This window comes from Xiphias gladius, chromosome 23 (assembly GCF_016859285.1).
Source record: "Xiphias gladius isolate SHS-SW01 ecotype Sanya breed wild chromosome 23, ASM1685928v1, whole genome shotgun sequence".
Classification (NCBI taxonomy): Eukaryota; Metazoa; Chordata; class Actinopteri; order Istiophoriformes; family Xiphiidae; genus Xiphias; species Xiphias gladius.
In genome coordinates, this window is record NC_053422.1 from 24,190,470 (window position 1) to 24,210,332 (window position 19,863).

At 39.4% G+C, this 19,863-nt stretch overlaps 1 protein-coding gene across 1 annotated transcript; it reads right to left on the reverse strand.

Annotated features, from left to right (window-relative positions):
* On the reverse strand, window positions 1–13,106 carry LOC120785420 (plastin-3-like). The gene is made up of 16 exons (XM_040120136.1): window positions 12,995–13,106; window positions 8,984–9,052; window positions 7,334–7,485; window positions 6,970–7,099; window positions 6,677–6,809; window positions 6,319–6,400; window positions 5,831–5,996; window positions 5,442–5,581; window positions 5,028–5,123; window positions 4,315–4,501; window positions 4,095–4,173; window positions 3,841–3,961; window positions 3,319–3,452; window positions 2,845–2,968; window positions 2,522–2,646; window positions 1–2,224 (listed from the first exon to the last, which is right to left on the reverse strand). The coding sequence occupies exons 2-16, from the start codon at window positions 9,042–9,044 to the stop codon at window positions 2,092–2,094; spliced, it is 1,863 nt and encodes a 620-aa protein (XP_039976070.1). The 5' UTR covers window positions 9,045–9,052; window positions 12,995–13,106; the 3' UTR covers window positions 1–2,091.
* Window positions 13,107–19,863: the final 6,757 nt, after the last annotated feature.

The following is a 19,863-nucleotide window of genomic DNA, read 5'->3' on the forward strand; positions in this document are numbered from 1 at the left end:
TATGGAAAAATGCTTTTATTCAACATTACTGATCTGATTGTACACTTTTGTATTGCTAGCGTGTCTGGACTGGACTGGAGAGTCCTTTACTGAGAGACACTTTGGATAAAATATAATGACTGTGGAATGTTATCATCAGCAGCAAGAAATCTGATAACATTTCGAACATATCCACATATACAACTGCAGCATTAAGACATATTTTAGATAAAAGCAGAACTAGAAATCTGCCATAGGATGTTTTTTGACAGCTGAACTCATATTCTGATCATGGCTGTGTTATCAGCAGCAGTGGAGTCATTAAATTCAGATGTTCTGTTCCTGTATGAACAGTCTGGGAATCATCTCCAGACAGCATTTTGATGATCGAGGGGAAAGCAGTGCACCGACTAGTGGTGACGTCTTTTTTTTTTTCACAATACATGTGTATATCACCTTCTGTGTTGCTGAGGTTATACGTAAGCAGTAGCAGCTTTGACATGTTAAATTTCAGATGTCCACAATTTAGAAAATAAACGAATGCACAGACCAACAAAATAAACTTTTTTTATTTTTAAAAAAAGGATCTGTGAGTACTTATCCATTTAAGGTTAAGGTTGGGGTTTTTGTTTACGTTTGGGTTCTAAAATATTTTCCGGTGCAAATAAATGACAGTTTGAAGGGTTCTTTTTCAGGATTCGGGTATTTAAAACCCCAGACTTGTGGTGGCATGAAGTATACTATAATAGATTGTAATATATTAAGGGGTTTTTAATTTTTAATTTTACAGCTAACCCTTAATTTGTACCTTAAAAGGACCTTAACTTTTCAATTAGGTTGCAAATTTAAGTATACATTCTATATTTGAGGTCAATTAACAAATACTTGTATTATATTAATGATTTTTTAATGGATTATCTGCGTGGTACACTGTAATAAGTTGATGGGGTAAAAAAAAACGCACTTTTACCATTTACCAAATAGCATGAAATATTCACCATGATTGAAAAAGACCCTCTTGGAGGTTCACATTAAGGGGTTGTTTTTCATGTTATTTGGTCCATCAAAAGGGTTTTTTTACCCCTTAAAATGCCCTTATAGATAATCCATTATAAATACCTAAATCTGTGCCTTAAAAAGTACAAAAAAGTATAATACACCCATGAATCTGTCTGATCATGCCCTTAATACCTTAATTACATCAGTATTAATGGATAACTTAATGAACTTTAAAGGTAAAAAACATTAAGGTATTCAGTTTGATAATAACTGCCTATAATCTAGCACAGCTTTGGTCATATATAAAAAAGGCCAAAAGGTCTTCGGTAAAGAATATTATGGCTTAAGCACAATAAATGCTCGTACTGTCATTGAGCTGGCACATTGGAAGATACAGCAGGGCTCTGAGGCAGTGACACATGGGAGCCCTTGAGGCAATGCAGCTATGTAGGGGACAAAAAAGCAGGAATGCAGAGGTAAGAAAAGAAAAATCACTACCTTGAATTTTTGCTTTCAACAGGGCTGACAGATGTTAAGTGATCACTGTCTTTAAATGTTTCCCATCTAATCAAAGCCTTTACATTTAAAGAGACAAAACCTTTATTCATTCATTCGGGCAGGAGTCTATCCCAGCATACACTGGGCAGAACCTGGACCGGTCGCCAGTCTAGACAAAGACATTCGCACCGATATTCATATCTATGGGCATTTTGGGAAGTTGAGTCTTTCTTAATGTGACTCTGCTAATCACTCAGCTGCCCAAAAACAAAACTGAGACGTAGAAAAAACAAAACAAAACCCCAAATATTATTCATGAAGCCGTTACAGAAGTCCCACTTTACTGCAAACTGTCTGACCAATTAGAAATTCAAATTCCCTTTGAACCCTCAGAGGATCACTATTGTTTGTGTCAGTGTACACAAATGTTCTTTACTGTATTATAACAGTTTCATGCAGAACAGATGAATAAAGTGTTACTTCTATTTTGGCTAACCCAGAACAATCACTTAAAAGAACAAGACAACATATCTATGTTCGCTCCGGTCATGTGTCATCCATCCAAAGAGGCAGACAGTCGGTCGCCAGGTGTGTGTGAGTGGATGTTTGTCTCCTTTAAGCCCTCTTCATGCCTCTTCCCATCAGGCAGGCGAAGATGGTCATCACCATTTTGGGGTTGACCTCTACCAAGTCCTCAGGCAGGGCGTAGACCTTCGCTCCGATCTTCCTCGCCATGGAAATGGCATACCTGGTGCAGGAAAGGCTCGGTTAGGATCACTATGGCAAAGGGGTAGATCTATGACACTTTGTTTCTCATTATGTAGCCTCCACATTTATTTCTGTTTGACATTTTCTTTGATGATCATTGATTTATCTATATCAATGGCAGACTTTTCTATATCACTGGCGGATAGCAGTGGACTCGAGCTTGGCTGCCTGAAGTAGCTCGTAGTGGGTTTGGGTTTCAGACACAAATATAATGACATACTATGGCCCAGCATCTACAAATGAAGCCACAGTCACAGAGAAGCAAGTAGGTGATTACTTGGCATTGTCCAGTTTGTCTTCGTCTGACAGCGTTTCCGTTTTAACAAGCTCAAAGTTCACACTGTTTGGCTGGATGGAGTCAATCAGGTCCAGAACTGGAAGACTGGTACCAATTGCTTTGTCCTAAACAGAGGGATACACACACATCACACATCTATACACTGTAGCATTCCACAGCTGGCATTTACCTGTAGTAATGAGATAAAATTAATAAAAAACATATATCTATTAGTGTACCTGAGTTGATTTAGCTAATTCAATACATGCTTTCTGTTACGACAATTACGAAGTAAAAAACGCACGGAAGTGAAACTGGCTTACCTTAAAGCTTTTGATACGGGAACTCTTGCCAGCCTCAGTCAAAGTCTTGTTGACCCATGAAACTATCAAATCATCCCCCGCAACTTCTCCATGTCCAAGGTCTTCAAGAACATTTAAAGTGTACCTGGATACACAGTAGACGTTACAACCAAATGTAAGAATATCAACAAGTAAATCATATCAAATCATGTATACACCTTCTGACTGCAATACCTTTCCGTAATTTACTGTAAGCCAGTGATCCCTGGTCACCTCTGTCTCACAATACTGTAACTTCTAATATGTCCAAAATAAGTGAGAAGATTTGGCAAAATTAACACTACATTTACTATAAACCCTCTTGTTTTCAGTCACGCAGGGGACTGTTGTTTCTCGTTGACCCCTGTCTTTCCAGTGGTGCTTTGGTTTGTTCATGTAATAACAATAATAACAATCATGTAATAAATGAAAATTTGACTATTAGGAGTAAATCACCTCCTCATCAGCTGCCACACCAGTGCAAGGGTCAGAGTTGCATTTCCATCGTAGAGGTCCTGTCCACCGATTCCCACCAGAGAAAAACCTGCCTTATTCTTACCCAGCTCCACAGCATAGTTACAGTTTTCTATCTGTTGAACACACACGGCACATACAAACAAAGTTAGTATGTTTTTAGCCCTAGTTTTTGAAAATAAAACAAGTATAAACAGATATATGTTTCCGCATTCATCATAGCTCTTACATATACATATACTTTATAGTGTGTATAGAATATAGATTATAACTTAACTGTAACCATAGTAACTGTAGGCATAATGTATACAGTATGTTCATATACTTTATACATGAGGAATGTCTTTGTGTCAAATGACGTAATTTGCTAATTAAATTCTGTTATTTTTTGAGGACAGAATGATTTTTATTTCATTTCATTTCTTCCTTGTTCATTTCCGATTGAATTCCCCAACTTTAAAGGATACGTACTAGAGCATTTTGGAAAGTAGTTTGTGTATGTACCTTTTTTAAATGCCCTCCTCCTATCCCTTTGAATGGAGGGGGGTTGACTCTGTTGTCCCAGTCCACTGGCACCTTAATCCTCTCATATAGCTGGAGAATCACCATGGCATCCTGCAGATCACTGCATTAACACACATGTACAGCGATGTGAATATACAAATCTATGCATTTAAACAGTGAATTGTGCATCAATGTGGCAATAAACAAGAAGAGTGATAACTACAGCGAGTCATTTCAGACAAAAAGATACTGACCCATAGATATGATGAACATGTGGACTGACTCCGAGAGAGTTCATCCAGTTCCTGAAAGTTCTCTCCTCCCTGGTCTCACCTTCAGAGAGACAAAAAGAGAGAGCGGTAAGCCTCACAGACACAGGACTAGGAGGTTTTGACTTGTGAAGAAAGCTACCTCCTACATGCATGGACATGGGTGAAGGTCTGTGGGACAAAGGAATTATTCATCCATGCTTACTCTCAAGATTCCACTCTTGGTTCTCTGGTTTGGTGAGAGCCGGGTGTTTGTTGAAGAGCGTTGCCACAAAGGCCATGTTGAGCTTTGCATTGCCACACACGACATCTGTAGCAGTTACGAACTGTCGGCAGCCGAGGCGATCAGCCTGAACGAGCATACACTCGGCTCTCTTCGTGAGATCCTTCTCCTGGTGGCACACATAGTCCAGTAAACACAGATTTACATCTTGCTGGGGAAATCAAACGTCCTCATTTCCATATAGATGTCAGTGTTACTGATAAATATTACCATGGCTGAAGAGACAAAGACAAGAACGGCATCTACAGAAAAATCAAACTATAAACCCAAAAATCCAAACAAAATACTGTATGTGTACAAGATACAGTAAACACTCTATTTGGCATGTGAGTTTCACAAGCAGGTTACTGGAATTTGGAAATTGGCAGGTGCCAAGATGAGGAATGCACGAGGTTCCTGTAAGATTAAGTTGTCATATTGTAAAGGCAGCTTACTGTGTGTTTTGCTATTTCACAGTGTACAACCTTTGTCCATTATATGAAAAGCACTAGAGGGAGATGGGATTAAAATCCTGATTACAAGAGGAGGAGCTGCAGGATGATATCATGATCCTAAGAAAAAAAAAAAAAATACATATATATATATATATATATATGTATATATATATCGCTCTCTCTCTCTCTCTATCAACTCACATATAGACCAGTCATATCGATCTCAACCCGAGGAACGTCCTCTTTGCTGCCGTCTGGAGCGATCTGCTCGAGCAGGTGGAAATATGCCTTGGAGTCCTGCACGGAGACAGAGATGCACAAGCACAGACACAAGTGAACACTCACAGAGAGACACGAGACCACACCGATTATTACTCCCCACCACAGATGTGGCGTTTTCTCCTGTGGGCTGATGTTTTGTATTTTTACGGGGGTCAAACACATTCACATGCTACATCAAGTATTGCATTAATGCGATATATAACTGGACATAATTTTTTTTGCAAAATAAAAAGTTAATTGGACATATTGCTCTGCCAGTTTTAACTGCAGCTCTCAACAGTACACACAGTACAAACAGGAGGAGGGGTAGGCATCACAGGAAAATGTTCTCACCTTAATATCTCCAGAAAAGTTTGATATGGACATGCCAACTTTCTTTAAATGGAAATTGGCCCAGCGCAGCAGTAGCTCCTCAGGACTGAGTTTCATCAATTCTTCCAGGCTCTCCCCTTCCTCTAGCAATGCTGCGATAGCTGTACACACAAAGAAAAGCATGACTCTGGTTTGTGGGGGTAAAATTGCTGGTGAAAAAAGTTTAATGAAAGCAAAATGTTAACTTGATAATGTGTATGTATGTAGATACAAGTGTATAATTCTTTGTTCTACCTAGGTCATACTAGCAGTTGAAGTTGGTCTGTGTCAGTACATTACTTTTACTACTAGCACCAATTACTTTTTTCACATATCCAAGTCGGGATATGTGTGTGTGTGTTTGTACATACCTTCATTGCGGCTCAGCTCTATGTCAGCAAACAATCCTATCTTGATAATCTGCCAGAGGAGCCCGAGAACCAGGTGAGGTTTTCCCTCCTTCAGATCTTGAGCTCCGATATTGACAACCTGGCAGCCGATGGCCGAGGCTGAATTCAAAGCCAAGTTCAGATTCTCCTGTTAGGAAAAATGTAGTTGAAGACACAAAGTCAGGAGGAAACTGTCCATGAGGAAAAAGTTAAGGTCATATATTGCAATATAGTGTATATTAACATATTTAGTTTTGCAGTTTTAAACACGAAGATGGATGAAATGTGATCTCCAATCATCACCATTAAAACACAAACTATATTTTTAAATGGATTTCATGGATGCTTATTTGTTTTAAAAGTTCTTGCATATAACTCTAGGGTATATACATTTTATATTCATGATTTATGTAATGAAGGTATATCACATAAAGTACACAAGTGAATAACTAGTTAAACAGCTAACCAACCTGTGTGGTGAAAGCAGTGAGTTTCTTTTTATTGATGGTTCTCTCATCAATGGTGTCAGGGACAGAGAGGTTGATAAGTTTACTGAAACAACAAAAACGAGAAAAAAATAGCACACACCACACTGAACTGATATAATGCCAAAAAAAGACTGAACAATGGGCAAAGTTTACAGAGAAGTAAAAGGACCAGTGAAGTTGAAGGTTAAATTCAGGACAGATTTAAGTTACAGATAAACTAATACAGATAATTACGTAGTGGGGGATCAGTATACTGAAAAACATATGAGTTGAGTGATTTGATGTGAAGGATTTTTGTCAGATTTGTCTCCTATAATAAATGAAAAGTTTAGGGGTTTACCAGAGCACGATGCCGTCTGCCACTGCTTTAAACAGAGCTCCAGTCTCGGGGTTGATGGGCAGAACATGTTTACAGTCTGGATCCTTCTCCAAAGATGAGTTGATGTAGTTGGCAAAGGCAAAGCGCTCCTGCTCTGAAATACAGTGAAGTCAAGTTTTGCTTCCCTTGCTAGTGAAAATCTGGCATACTGTAGATATGGTTGTCTTGAATACAGAGGCCAGTGAACCCTTATATCGCACTCTATTAGTAGTAGTGTTACTCGGTGATTAGACAAGTTATTTAGCTTTGCTAACCAGAGATGGAGTGTTGAGTTCCTTCACTAGAGATCTCACTGGTGCCCCCGATGGCTACGATGCCTTCTTTCTTGTTGAGAGCTTTCCTGAAACCCTGGGCCATGCGGTCATCCTTCATTTCCTGGAAAATCTGAACATGCACACAAAAACACACACCAAGTTTTAGAGTCAAACACACTGTGGTTACTGTATTTTTGTCAAGATACTGATCAATACACTGTAGTTGTAGATTTCACACTTAGTATGTTAGTTTGTCCTTTTCCAAGTTAAACACTCATCCGTTCAGTAAGTTTAAAAATCAAAAAGTATCACAGACAATACATTAGTAATCAAGTTAGTTAGTTAGTTAGTGAGTGTTACCTACAGCCGTGAATTCTTCAATATTGATGCGGCTGTCTTTGTCTCGGTCCAGCTTCTGAAGGAGTTCTCGGATCTGGTATCCAGGCAAAGGACAGCCCACCTCGCGGAAGAGATCACTGAGTTCAGAGGCGCAGATGTACCCATTACCGTCCACATCTAGGGAGGTGGTGAGGATGCAGGAGGGACAGGGACAGGGACAAGGAAGGAAAACAGCCCAGTTTAAGCAATATATTACTAAGAGCCCATGTTGCTCTTCTCTTTTTCCGACTAACACAACACAATCGGGATTCAGTCAGTATCCTCATGACAAGTTGTACATTTGTTGTTCTAAACGCAAGGTGTCTAGTCTGGAAATAGTCAACATTTGCTCATCCGCTTTTCATATTTACATGTGTTCACGAATGTTTACAAAAGAGGAATAACTGTGATTAGGGTCACTTCACACATTTTACACACACGTTTTTTTTTTTGTGTCATGGAACACTACTCTCAGTCTGAAAATAGTATGACGTCCTTTGTGTCTCTGGAGGAGCTTCCTAAATACTGAAAAAGTAACCCTGATGATGTAATCAGGATGATCTAACTATTGAGTTGCATTATGGGAAGTGCTGCAATGATTTGAATCACTAGAGTACCTCTTTAATAATAGACTGATTAAGATGAGGCAGGTTAGGGTCAACACCTTGGCCTCGTGGTACTTTAAAGGAAGGACAAGAGCCACTACCTCTAAAGCAGAACAGTATCTTGACTTACAGCATACTTTGCATAGAAAGAAGTTACTTTTTGTTGTAACAATAAAAATACACTGATAAGAGTGATATGCTGTCCAGACAGATTATGGGAGAGATATTCAATAAATGATACTCGGTGTCCAAACAATTATTTTTATATCTTAAAGGAATAGTCCGAGATTTGGGAAAATACGTTTATTCACTCTCTTGCAAAGGGTTAGATCAATACTACCTTCATGTTTGTCAGTTAAATATGAAGCTAGAAACAGGAGATGGTTAGCATAGCTTAGCATAAAGACTGAAAACAGGGGGAAACAGGTAGCTTGGCTCAACAAAATCTAGGTAACAAAATCCGCCTACCAGCACCTCTAACACTCACTAATTAATACAATACATCTAATTTTGGTAAACTGTTCAAAATCCCGAAATAAAAAAAATGTCAATTTGCAGTTTTATGGGCATTAGATATATTTTTTTACCTTTGGAGAGTGCCAAGCTATTTGCTTCCAGTCTTTATGCTAAGCTAAGTTAACCGTCTGCTGGCTCCAGCTTCATATTTAAGAGACACATGAGAATGTACCAATCTTCTCATCTAACTTGTTGTTAACTAAAGAAAACCAATACGTGTATTTTCCAAATTTCTCATACTATTCCTTTAAGCAATAACTGAGGTGTGGGTGTATCAGAGGTTTCATTTCTCTCCCAAAATCCCAAGAAAAAAATCTGTCTCTAAGATGTGCACACATGAGAACACACGGTATATAAGAACATGTGTGGGTCAGCTGCTTTACCCCCCTTCAAATATGATTTGACTACTTTATCATTGTCTGATGGATCTCTGCAACATCCATCCACACACACACACACACACACACACACACACACACACACACACACACACACAGACACACACGTTTACTCACCCACTTTCTGGAAGCCCTCCCTGATCTCCTCCATCTCCTCAGCGCTTACTGTTTTTGACATACTGACACCTATAAAATAGAACATAGGCAAATGCGGCATTTAGGTACTGAAATACAATTTTAGCAAAAAGAGTCCATATCTCATTAGCTGTGGAAAGTTTTTTTCTACCATTTGTAAACACTGATAACTCACTCATAACATACGTTATCAGCAGATTATGTGTAATTCCTTCATCTAATTGATGCAAACAAATGAAACTACGGCTGAGATGACTGCTAGCCTGATCTCAGTCTAAACTTAAAGTCTGCATTACTCATATAAATAAATAATTTCTCATAAATCCTTTGTCAAAACAATCTCTTTGTCTGTGTAGACTCATCCCAGTCATCAAGATGATATGGTTTAAAGATGTTACATGGTCTCTGTTTTAATTAATCATTTTATAAGAGTTAAGTCCTACAGATGATTTATTTGTTTTTGATAATCAGCACCCTGCTAAACATAGTGGAGCTGAGCATACTGATTCATAGTCACTCCTTTGCGGTATAAACATCTTAGAACAAGACAAACACAGATTTGTTAAATGGGATGGCTCCAGGCTCTATATGCTTGGTCTTTGAGATACGATAGTTTGGAGTGTTCATTATTCCTCTATTTGCTTGGGTCAGCCTAGAGCCATACTGCAGCTCTCAAACAGCACAGCTCTGTTAACTCAGCCATGAAGAAGACAGTAGCTTGATCTATTAAACAAAGAGCCACTTAGCATTACAGTTGCATAAGCCCTTACAACATCTAATAGTTTTATGCAGATTGCCTGTGTTGAAATGTGATTCTGTAATGGAGGGCATAGCAGGTTTGTTTCATAGCTTCTGTAGACAGCTATTTATATTACAACTACTGTATTTAGATATATAATAGCTCTCTCTAGAACCGAAACAGATACGATACGATCCACATAAGCTTATTGTGTATAGAATCGTGGACCTGCGTATTTACATCTACAGAGGAATGTTATAGAGTCAGTTCACCTAAACAACAAAAAAATCTTACCTTCCCTCATCCAAATGATGATCCCTATACTTTTATCCATAATAACTAACTGTGGATACACCCATAGTGGCTTCTAGCTATGAAGACAGTTTTGGGGGTTTTTTGTTTACGTTTTGAGACTGGTGTCATTGAGACTCCTTCTACCATCCAAATACAATGCAGGTGAATGGCATTGGGCCACTCAAAGTATCCACAAACATCAACAGCAATGCATTTTTCCGGAAACAACGTCCTGGGTACTCAGGCAATCCACAGACCTCTCTATGGAGAGTTAATTATTTGTCCTGGTTGTTTTGTATACCAGTGTCAATAAAGTCCATAGATTTGGTTGTTTTAAAGGAGTTTTCTGTGGTTGATTTGGGTCAGTGGTGTAGTGTTGTACACCCCATAGGGCCGCCCAAGGGTGGGGCGTAACAGTAACGATAAATGTGATTAGATCTTAAACTGGGATTGCATTTTACGAAGTAAGAAGCAGAGCTCTGAAGAAGCTTTACGTCAGACAATGTTATAAAATATTAGCCTAGATATACAGGCCCAGTAATAAGAGATAGTATGATTGGCCTTTACTGTATATGGTTAAACCAAAGAAAAAGCTTTCTGCTCCAGAGAGAGCAGAGCCCTGCTAGCTGGAACTATAAGATATGACAGCTTGATGAATTACTTTCACAGACAATCAATACAAGCCAAGGAAGCCAAAGCCATTCAGACAAATCAAACAGTATTAACCTCAGATATCAATGGCATCTATCTCCAAACATCATATAGGAAAAGAGATCTGATCCTCTGAGATGTGAGAAAATCCTATTTTCCCTAATAAGACATTCAGATCTGACTTAAAGAAATAAATGATGTTTTTTCTACCATTTTTTAGTATTCCACTTGTGACTTTTAAGACATTACACAAAACATTCTGGTGAGAAAATCATCTTAAACTTCTACTTCAGACTATCTGTTTCAATTCAAATCACGTTTCCATATCCATAGCACTAAATTTGAATCAGACCTCCATCTCTCTCCATTTTTTAATGTGTGCTACGATCATTATCAACATGATAAACAGCAAATAAAGAAACAGGCAATTCAAACACAGTTGTTGCGTAGTCAGGCTGACACACACAAACACACAGATCACTGGGCTGTTAATGTCTCCAAAAACACTGTTTTAGACTGCTAAGAAAATAACCCCAGTGTTTAGATGACACATTGCTTAAAGTCAGTTATCTATTCCCAAGGTTGTTTGAATAATGAACGAGATGCATTCTTCTTAATGCAAAACCGGCCTGTATACACAACATAGATAGTATCATCCTCATGACAAACAGCAGTGTACATCTGATAACCTTAAAACCATGATTACTGATTTACCAAACTGGAGACAATAGTGTGGAGGTATTATGCAAGCATTTTTTAAATGTATTTCCTTTGCATGAGAAATACATTATACTCAAGCTATGTTTATTATCTTTAAACACGTGATTTTGTTCGATTTTTTTGCAAATACCCTCATGATAACTGAAATGTTCTCAGAATTAAAGTAACTGTCATGTAGATTTGCTGGAATACAGGAAAAAATAAAAAAAGATGTCCTTACTCCAGGAAGAACAGACCATTTTCATGGCATTTAAGGTATTCTGGCTGGTTTTCTTAAAGTAGAGGTAGATTAGAGGTCAGTTATGCCAGTATTGTCATTAAATTACAGACATATTAAATTACATTAAATAGTTGCACACAACATGCTTGGGAAACAGTGATCAAATAATAAAATAAAGAATTAAACCAAACTAAAAAAACTCAATTTACCTTTTGTTCTAATTAACATGACACGGTATCAAAATAGCACAGTTATTCAACTCTGAGGTCTGACGCTGATTCAATATCCCTTTTTGCCATTAATCAGACATATTTGCAACATCAAATTGTGGTGAAAGGATGATAGATCAATCATCAGTCGCGCCTTCAGTTAAAGGCAAATAATTCCCGGTTGGTCTAACACTGATTCAGAGACACTGTGCTGTTTTGTCTGGATGGTGTGTGTCCTCCAGATTTAGACTCTGAGGAAGCATTCATCCGGTCACACCAGCCGCGCTGCACATGACTGGAGGAGTGGGTTTGAAAACCTACCGTAGTCCTGATGGAACCACACACACACACACACACACACACACACACACACACACACACACACACACACACACACACGCACGCACGCACACACGTCTGTGTTCAGAATGACAACGCACTTCATATCCCCACTCATCCTGACACATGGCCGCGGCTGCTGCTGCTGCGCCGTCAGCCAGTCACTCTCCACTAAGATTTGTTTCTAACATTCACTCAAAAAAAAAAGCGATCCTCGGTTATACTGTATGTATTGGGAAACGTCCGTAAAACGTGCTAAGTGACCATGTAGAATCTGATATTAGACTCTGTAAACGATAACTGGAGGGAAAGCATTGTCTTGCGAAGTACAGACCTATTCGATAGCTAATTAGATAAGACAAATGTTTAAATTTTAACGGTTCATTAGCTATATATTCTCCATGATATATCAGCTAGCACACAGCAGATTTTAAAAAGTCATGTTATTGTTCACAATATATGGAGATACATTCACAAAATGGTTTAAAAGTGCATTTGTACAAGTGACTAACATTAATAATATTCACTGGAAATTTAGTCTAAGAAGGAAAACGTATTTTCAATGTCCACACTGCCTTTTGTGTGTATATCATAAGCTACACCACCAACAAATACTGCGCATTTTTAGCTACTGTTCGCATATTTTACATCTCTCAACATATCTCGAGGTAGGCAATAAAATGTATTCTGCTGAATGGAAAGCACAGCAGTTGTGCCGCAGTGAGTTACAACTCTTATGTTCTGCTCCTCAGCAACCGTAACACAAGGCTTCCCCTTGCTTTGATATGAAGAAAACGCCCTAAAATGCTCCTTCCTCTTACCTGAAGACCGCTGGCGCTATTCAGCAAAATCACCCAGCGGGAAGTGGAACCCTGTGTCGGCCTCTCTTCGCTCCTCTGTCCCGTTTTGCTGCAGCTGACACCGCCCGGTAGGGAGAACCGCTCCGCCCCTCCGCGCCACTCCTTCGCTACCCAAGCCTCCCCCGCCCCCTTTCCCATCAGCATCATGTTTGTCCACTTAGCAAGAGGAGCGTAAACACCTTCGATGGCGTCTGGCATTTGATAGTGTCTCGGCGAGGGGGAACAATAGCTTATGTTTCAACCCTTTAAAAAAAAAAAAAATATATATATATATATATATATATATTTGTACATACACTAATAAAAGAGAAAAATGGAAACAGTTTACCAAAATTGCTCTCTCTATGGCCAGTTGTTATGCTAATGCTAACCAATTTAAACGCAAAAACACTAGCTTAATTAGCTAAATGGCTAGATGGAGATGTATGTCAGGTAGCTACATCTGCCCTATCAACTCTTTGAGCAGTGTTTCATTCAGTGAAAATATTCCACGGTTCCTCAGGGTCAGCCTCACCCATCCGCCATTACTGGCCAATACTGTTTGACTCACACCTGTTGATAATCCTGAGAAGGGTCAGCTGAAGCCTGTAACGTATCTACTGACATACTGTGTAGTCAACCATGCCACTGCAGTGCCTAGTTTAATAGGACCAGTTCAGATGCAAAATAATTGTGTATTACCTGGACATTTGACACAAAAGCCCTTTACAGTGAGATGCTGAGCACATGTCAATCTAAGGTTACAAAATGTATCACTACCAAGCATGGTCAGGTAGATGTGTGTTCAGACTAATCTGCAGCAGACTGCCCATTATTCATTCTGCAGACATGCTACATCTGAGTATAACTTTGTGCGTGAACTGTCAAGAGTTCTTCTGCTGCTACCAGTCCCTACACGCAGGAATTCCTCCTTTCTCCCTCCTCCTCCTCTCATTCTTACTCATCTCATACCTTTCCTTCCTATCCCTCCCTCCTTTTTTCTCTTCCCTCTGCACTTGTATCTCTCTCTCTCTCTCTCTCTCTCTCTCTCTCTCTCCTCTCTGTCCCGCTCTCTGGAGTGATGTGCTGAATCTTGTCAGAGTAAATTCCTCCTCTGTGGCAGAAACTCAGGAAAAACTTTCCAGACAGCCTTGACTTCTCTGTTTGCCACCCATTTTTCTGGGAAACACAGTGGTGGCTTTTCATTCAGGGCTGTATAGTTCGTGTCCTGCTGCATGAACGTCCTTGCTGTCATCTCCTCATTTTAATTTTTTCACACCGCTTGCGTCTGATATTGTCACATTAGACCTCTAATCAAAGTTACAGTAAATGGCCACCAGAATAGAAAAATATTTACTTAAATTATGAATTCACCCACACCCTTAAAGACCCTGTCATAATTTACACAAGGTTGATTCTACTTACTTTGATGAATAAAGACACTTCACCCCAAAAGGGTGAGGCATAAGATAAGATAATACTTCAGCTAGTCAGGGGAGCTGCAGCTTTAAAAAACAGTCAACTCAACAAAACAACAGTATCTTATGACTGACGAGTGCGGGTTTCCTCACTTTTAATGTTTATCAAAATGCAAAACTTTTCTAACCTTTATTTATTCGGGCACATTTAACATTTAACATTTAACAGTGCTCCATTCAAACAGTAAAAGCCTGTGGGTGGAAAATGATTGAGCTCAATTGTAAATGCGAGTGTTCTCTGTTAACCTACCCTGGGTACATAAAGTTTTCCTTTACAGCCAAGATGTGAATTTGTCTTTGACTGTTAAAAAGAGGACTAGACAATGATGTCACCGAATGGCACAGAGATTACGTGCTGACAGACAAGCGAAATGTCTTCCACATCTGTTGTTAGTCAAAAAGCAGAAATAGATGAAAGAACAGAAGTTCTTATTAACACATTGACATCCCCCAAAAAAGCCACAATAATAAACTAACAGCAATTCATTTAGGGTTGCAACAAAATGTTATATCAAATTATGTTTTAATCTGTTGATCATTTTTTGGATTCATCTTTTTTTTTTTTATTAAGTGTTGGGGAAAAAAATCCCATGGTGACATCTGGTCTTGTTTTGTCTGACCAACATTCCAAAATTCCGAAATTTAAAAAAACAAAGCAAAAAGTCCTGATATTTAAGAACCTGGAGCCAGCAAATATTTGGCATTTTCCTTGATTAAACAACCATTAACTGAGTATTAAAATTGGGATTCATTCTGTTAATTTAGTAGCAGAATAGTAGGTGTAGGAGTATAATTATTCTGTTGATCAGTTTTACAGCTCTGCATATGTTGGCATAATTTGTTTTTTTTACTTTAAATAAGTAAAATTGGCAATAAACAACCAAACAGGCACTGTGTACCAACAGTATAACCACATTGCCTGTGCCCAGTGTACCCATGCCCTCAGTTGGCTCACAGGGGAACCCACATTGGCCCCCAGTGGGCATTCAGTGGACCCACAGTGGGCACCAGGGGCCATGCTACGGGCTCCATAGGTATGGCCTCACTGGGGAAAAACTGCGCCAAGTGTGTGCTGCCCCAATGGGGGCCTAATTTGGCCCCACTGTGTGAGGCCTACATGTACCCCACATTTCACGCTGGTATTGGGGCCCTCATGGGGCCCAATTTTCTGCCTGCAGTGGCACCACACAAGCCCCAAAAGGACATGTTTGCTGGGTAATTATTCTGGTTCATTATATACCCACTGAAGTTAAGTTTGGCATTATGACTGGAACTATGTAAGGGTCACCTAAAGTCCCAGTCACACCTGCATTTATAGAATACTAGCAACCTTTTACACCAAATTCAGTTAATTTCAGTGGAATTGTATGATGAGTGGATTTACCTGTGGAAGCAAAGTAAATCCCATCAGAGCTTTCACAACTTTGGTGTGAATTTGAGACATTAGCCAATAGTAAACTGTCCATACAGTGCTTCCCTTTGCGGACATAGGTCTTTTTCATGGAAGCCATTGTGACATGTTACAGTATAGGAAGCACAGGTGTATGGCTGAATTCCATTTAGCTGCTTCAGTCTCAAAGACCTGGTATTGTGGATGCTGACTCCCTGTCGCGCTGCCATGACTTGCACGGGCACTTGAATAGAGCAGAGCTACTAACACCTGTGCTTTTCCTGCTATGACAAGTCAAAATGTGTGCTTTGGCAATACGTATATAGAGAGCTGGACGGTCAAGAGGAAGATGTATTAGCTTTGTCACACCATCCAGTTTTATGTAACCTTGCCATTTCAGAATGTAAACTGCTCCACAACAGACACACAACCTAGTTTGCAGTCAGCTGTGAGACAGGAGTCAAATGAGCTAACTAGCTTGCTAATAAAGTTAACAAAGTTTTTCAGGGTATTGTACCAACACTGTACTAGCTAGCTAGCAAGCAAACTAGCTAGCCAGGTTGCTAGGGAATAAATTCCAGTGCGTCACTTTCTGGAAGAAGTGTAACCAGGCAACAAGTTAGGACACCTATGTGGGTGGACCCTTGGTGTACAGGTTCTCATGGGAGTCTTTGCTTACCTAAGTCAAGACAAGTTAAGTCAAGAGGCAATCATCCTTGGACACCAGGGGTTTGCAACAGGAATGAATAATAGTAAATACAAATAATACAATTAAAATATAATAATACCAGCATAAAAAATATGTCCATTGTCATATATGGCCACCAGAATAGAAAAATATTTATTTATTTATATGAAATCGCTTCAAGTAGGCTACAATTAAAATAATAAAAAAAAAAGCCATACATACACTATAATTAAATGACTAATGGAATGTGAGCACGTGTTAAATTGAAACTCAGACCACAGTTGAAGATTTGTGTTCCCATGTGTATACAGTGACACCAGGACCTTGGATTGTGTCTGTTGTCGCCGAAATGGGGCTGCAAGCTGACAACTGGCTCATGTGATAACACTGATAGTAGATAAGCAAGCCAAATAAATTAAGTTGGTCAATTCACTATTGTTGGCTGCTCCTCTGCCTCTTGGGGATGTGTGTGAGGAAGACATTGATAGGAAGAGATGGAGACAGACAGGACAGGCACTAATGAGGGAGAGAGACGGGCCGGCAGGGAAAGTTAGACAGACTGACTGAAAGACTGACCATTGTGCTGTTCTGGCAGGATGTGGTGAATGCTTTAAACACATGCCTCTCTGACTCATATACCAAACACACATACAGAATCACAGAACGGGAGCTGATACTGTTTGCAAAGTGTGACTCCCATCTCTTTGAATATTTTATAGAACTGTATACTACATTATATATACAGTAATGCCAATAACTGGTTTTAATGTTGCGGCTGATTAGTGTATGACTACATGTTTGTTTGTGGTGTGTGTTTACCAAGGTAAACATTAGTTAACCATTAAGCTACATTAGACTTCCATGAATGATGGGAATTTAGTCCTAGCGAGTGGTTGGACTGGTCCAATTCGTTCGCACTTCAAATACCCAGAAATCGAGGTGACGTTAATGAACAGTTTCGGGTTATTCTGCACAGCAGACATTTTCGATTGTCACATATCAATTAATAACAATAACGAAGACTCCGCTCCAGTCAGGCGTCCGTGTAAGTTGTGCGGAAACAGCAGTACACACAATACCAGGGTCCTAAAACTCAGACACCGGAGTGGAATGCAGACATCACTGACCTTATTAATTACACCTGTGTTTGACAAGTCAAAATGTCTGCTAATTATACAGATGAGTTTTCTCTGAGTCTGCGATATGTCACAGTTTGACTAACTGACTGTTTTGCGTGCACATGCCCTCTTGTTTGAAAATCAAAAAACAGAGGACGCTGATTTTTTTGACACATTATAACAGTTCCTCACATTTTTTAATTACTATACTGATCCACTGTGTGATTCTCCTTGAGATGATATAGTTTGCCTTATTTACATGTGATACTGTAAATCAATATAAATGTTCTTTATATATATATATATATATATGTATATATATATATTTTAAGTAATTTTAATTTGAATGGGGCAGTACATCAAAAAGATATCAGCAATAGTACGCTTGTGTCGCTGTGAGAATGTCGGCAGGAGCATTTACATCAACACAACTAGAGCCTGACTGATATATCAGGGGACGCTAGCTCATTGGAGGTATATGGGTATCGGTGTATATACGCCAGCCAATAAGTGACAAGACATCGAAGTACAGAAATCCCAAAGATGTTCTGAAAGTGTAACCGCTCGATAATTTGTCCCAAGTTTATTTTTCATCTGTGAAATGTCCTGCCCAGTACAGTTCTTGGTTACAGTTATTTAAAAAAAAAAAAAAAAAAGGGTATCATATGGAAAATATTTATAAAGTGTATGTTATGGGTTGTGTGAAGAAAATTAATATCGGCTTCAGTTTAGTCATTCAGTGTTGGTTCTCATGTGGTCCTCTTTTTTTTCAGCGTAGACCGTACAGTAAATCTTACACCACTTGAAAGTGTGGTTGGTATGTGGTTGGGTTGTTGTGCTGAGGCAGTGGTGGTGACTCCAGCTTCATCCATCCCAGTTATGTTCAAATGATACGTCTCTCACTGCTTCAGCCCCAAACTGAGATCCAAGAAGCTACCGCGGGGGAATCCTTCAGTCAAACCTCACCCCATGCTTGTTGAACAAGCCTATATTTGGAACTATTTCTTGGCCGATTTAACCAAACTCATAGAGTGATGGCAAGATGGCCTGGTGGTTAGTGAAGTCATCCCCATTACCCTAATCAGAGCACTAGGCTTCAGTCCCTCGTGCATTTGCCAGGGTATCCTTTAGCAGGAAACCTAAGTTTTACGTGTTTCTGACCGAAATCTTGAGTGTAACCTGTCTGCTGGACTGGATGTGACATAACGTTGGTAGGTGTAAAAGCACTGGGGTATTAAAGGTTAATGACAGTGGCATTTAAGTGGTTATTTAGACTGAAAGCTCCTGTCAGGGATGAAATAATGTTGTGAGGCCAGACCTCAAGCCAATATGACTGGTGGTCTGGATATTTTCATCTTTTGCTCTTTCCAGCTGTGTGGGATTGGCAGTGCTGGATGCCAGTTATTAAGCTGTCAGTCGGTTGTGGGCAATGCTACTGCATATAGTTTGTCAACCTCTTGTTTTCACAGCGCACTAAATTCAACAGGGACTTGCATTAATGCCCACTTCCTCTTCTTTCACTGCCATCTCCCTCTGCCCTTTCCTTCCAATACTACCACAAGTTTATCTTCTTCCCCCGTCCTACCTCTCTTCCTTTCCTTTCACGAGGCGACATTAAAGAGGAAATCACTAATTTGGCCGAAAACTCCAACGAACTGCAGTTTATCTAAACCTTACATGAAGAAAGAAAAGTTAAAAGGCACCTTGTGGGAGAGGTATTGAAAACATTAGAGGATGTTCCATCACATCCTGTGAATGTGAAGGGGTTTGACTTCTGAACTGCACTCCAGTAGAGTAGACTCACGTTGCATAAAGGAGTGGGAGAAAGGAATGCCTGTGACCGGCCACATCCAGTGTTTTTTTTTGTTGCAATCTTGCTGAACACAAACTATTTTGTGATTTTGTGTGTTTGCCTTTCACCCAGGCAAAAGAAAACTCCCCGCTGTTGTTGGTAACTTCACACTTTTCCCATTATTCTGGGTCTCTCGGGCTGTCCACTCAGGGCACTTCTACTCCTTAACTACCCAACCTACAGTACGTCTCATAAAGGTAAAACTGCGTGTGATCACACAATATATGAGTAACTTGCAAGTCTTCGAAAAACTAAGTAACAATAGTACAAAAAATGTAGGATATGGGATAAGATTGGTGTGTGTGAGAGCATGTAAGACTTTATA

Bases quoted from the DNA above. Each gene is read 5' to 3' on its own strand.
- LOC120785420 (XM_040120136.1), bottom strand. From the start codon at position 9,044: ATGTCAAAAACAGTAAGCGCTGAGGAGATGGAGGAGATCAGGGAGGGC. The intron at 3,962-4,094 runs GTCAGTATCTTT...GTGTTAATGCAG, and splicing joins CATGTTCATCATATCTATGG to TGATCTGCAGGATGCCATGG. The intron at 3,453-3,840 runs GTACATACACAA...TGTGTTCAACAG, and splicing joins GAGGAGGGCATTTAAAAAAG to ATAGAAAACTGTAACTATGC.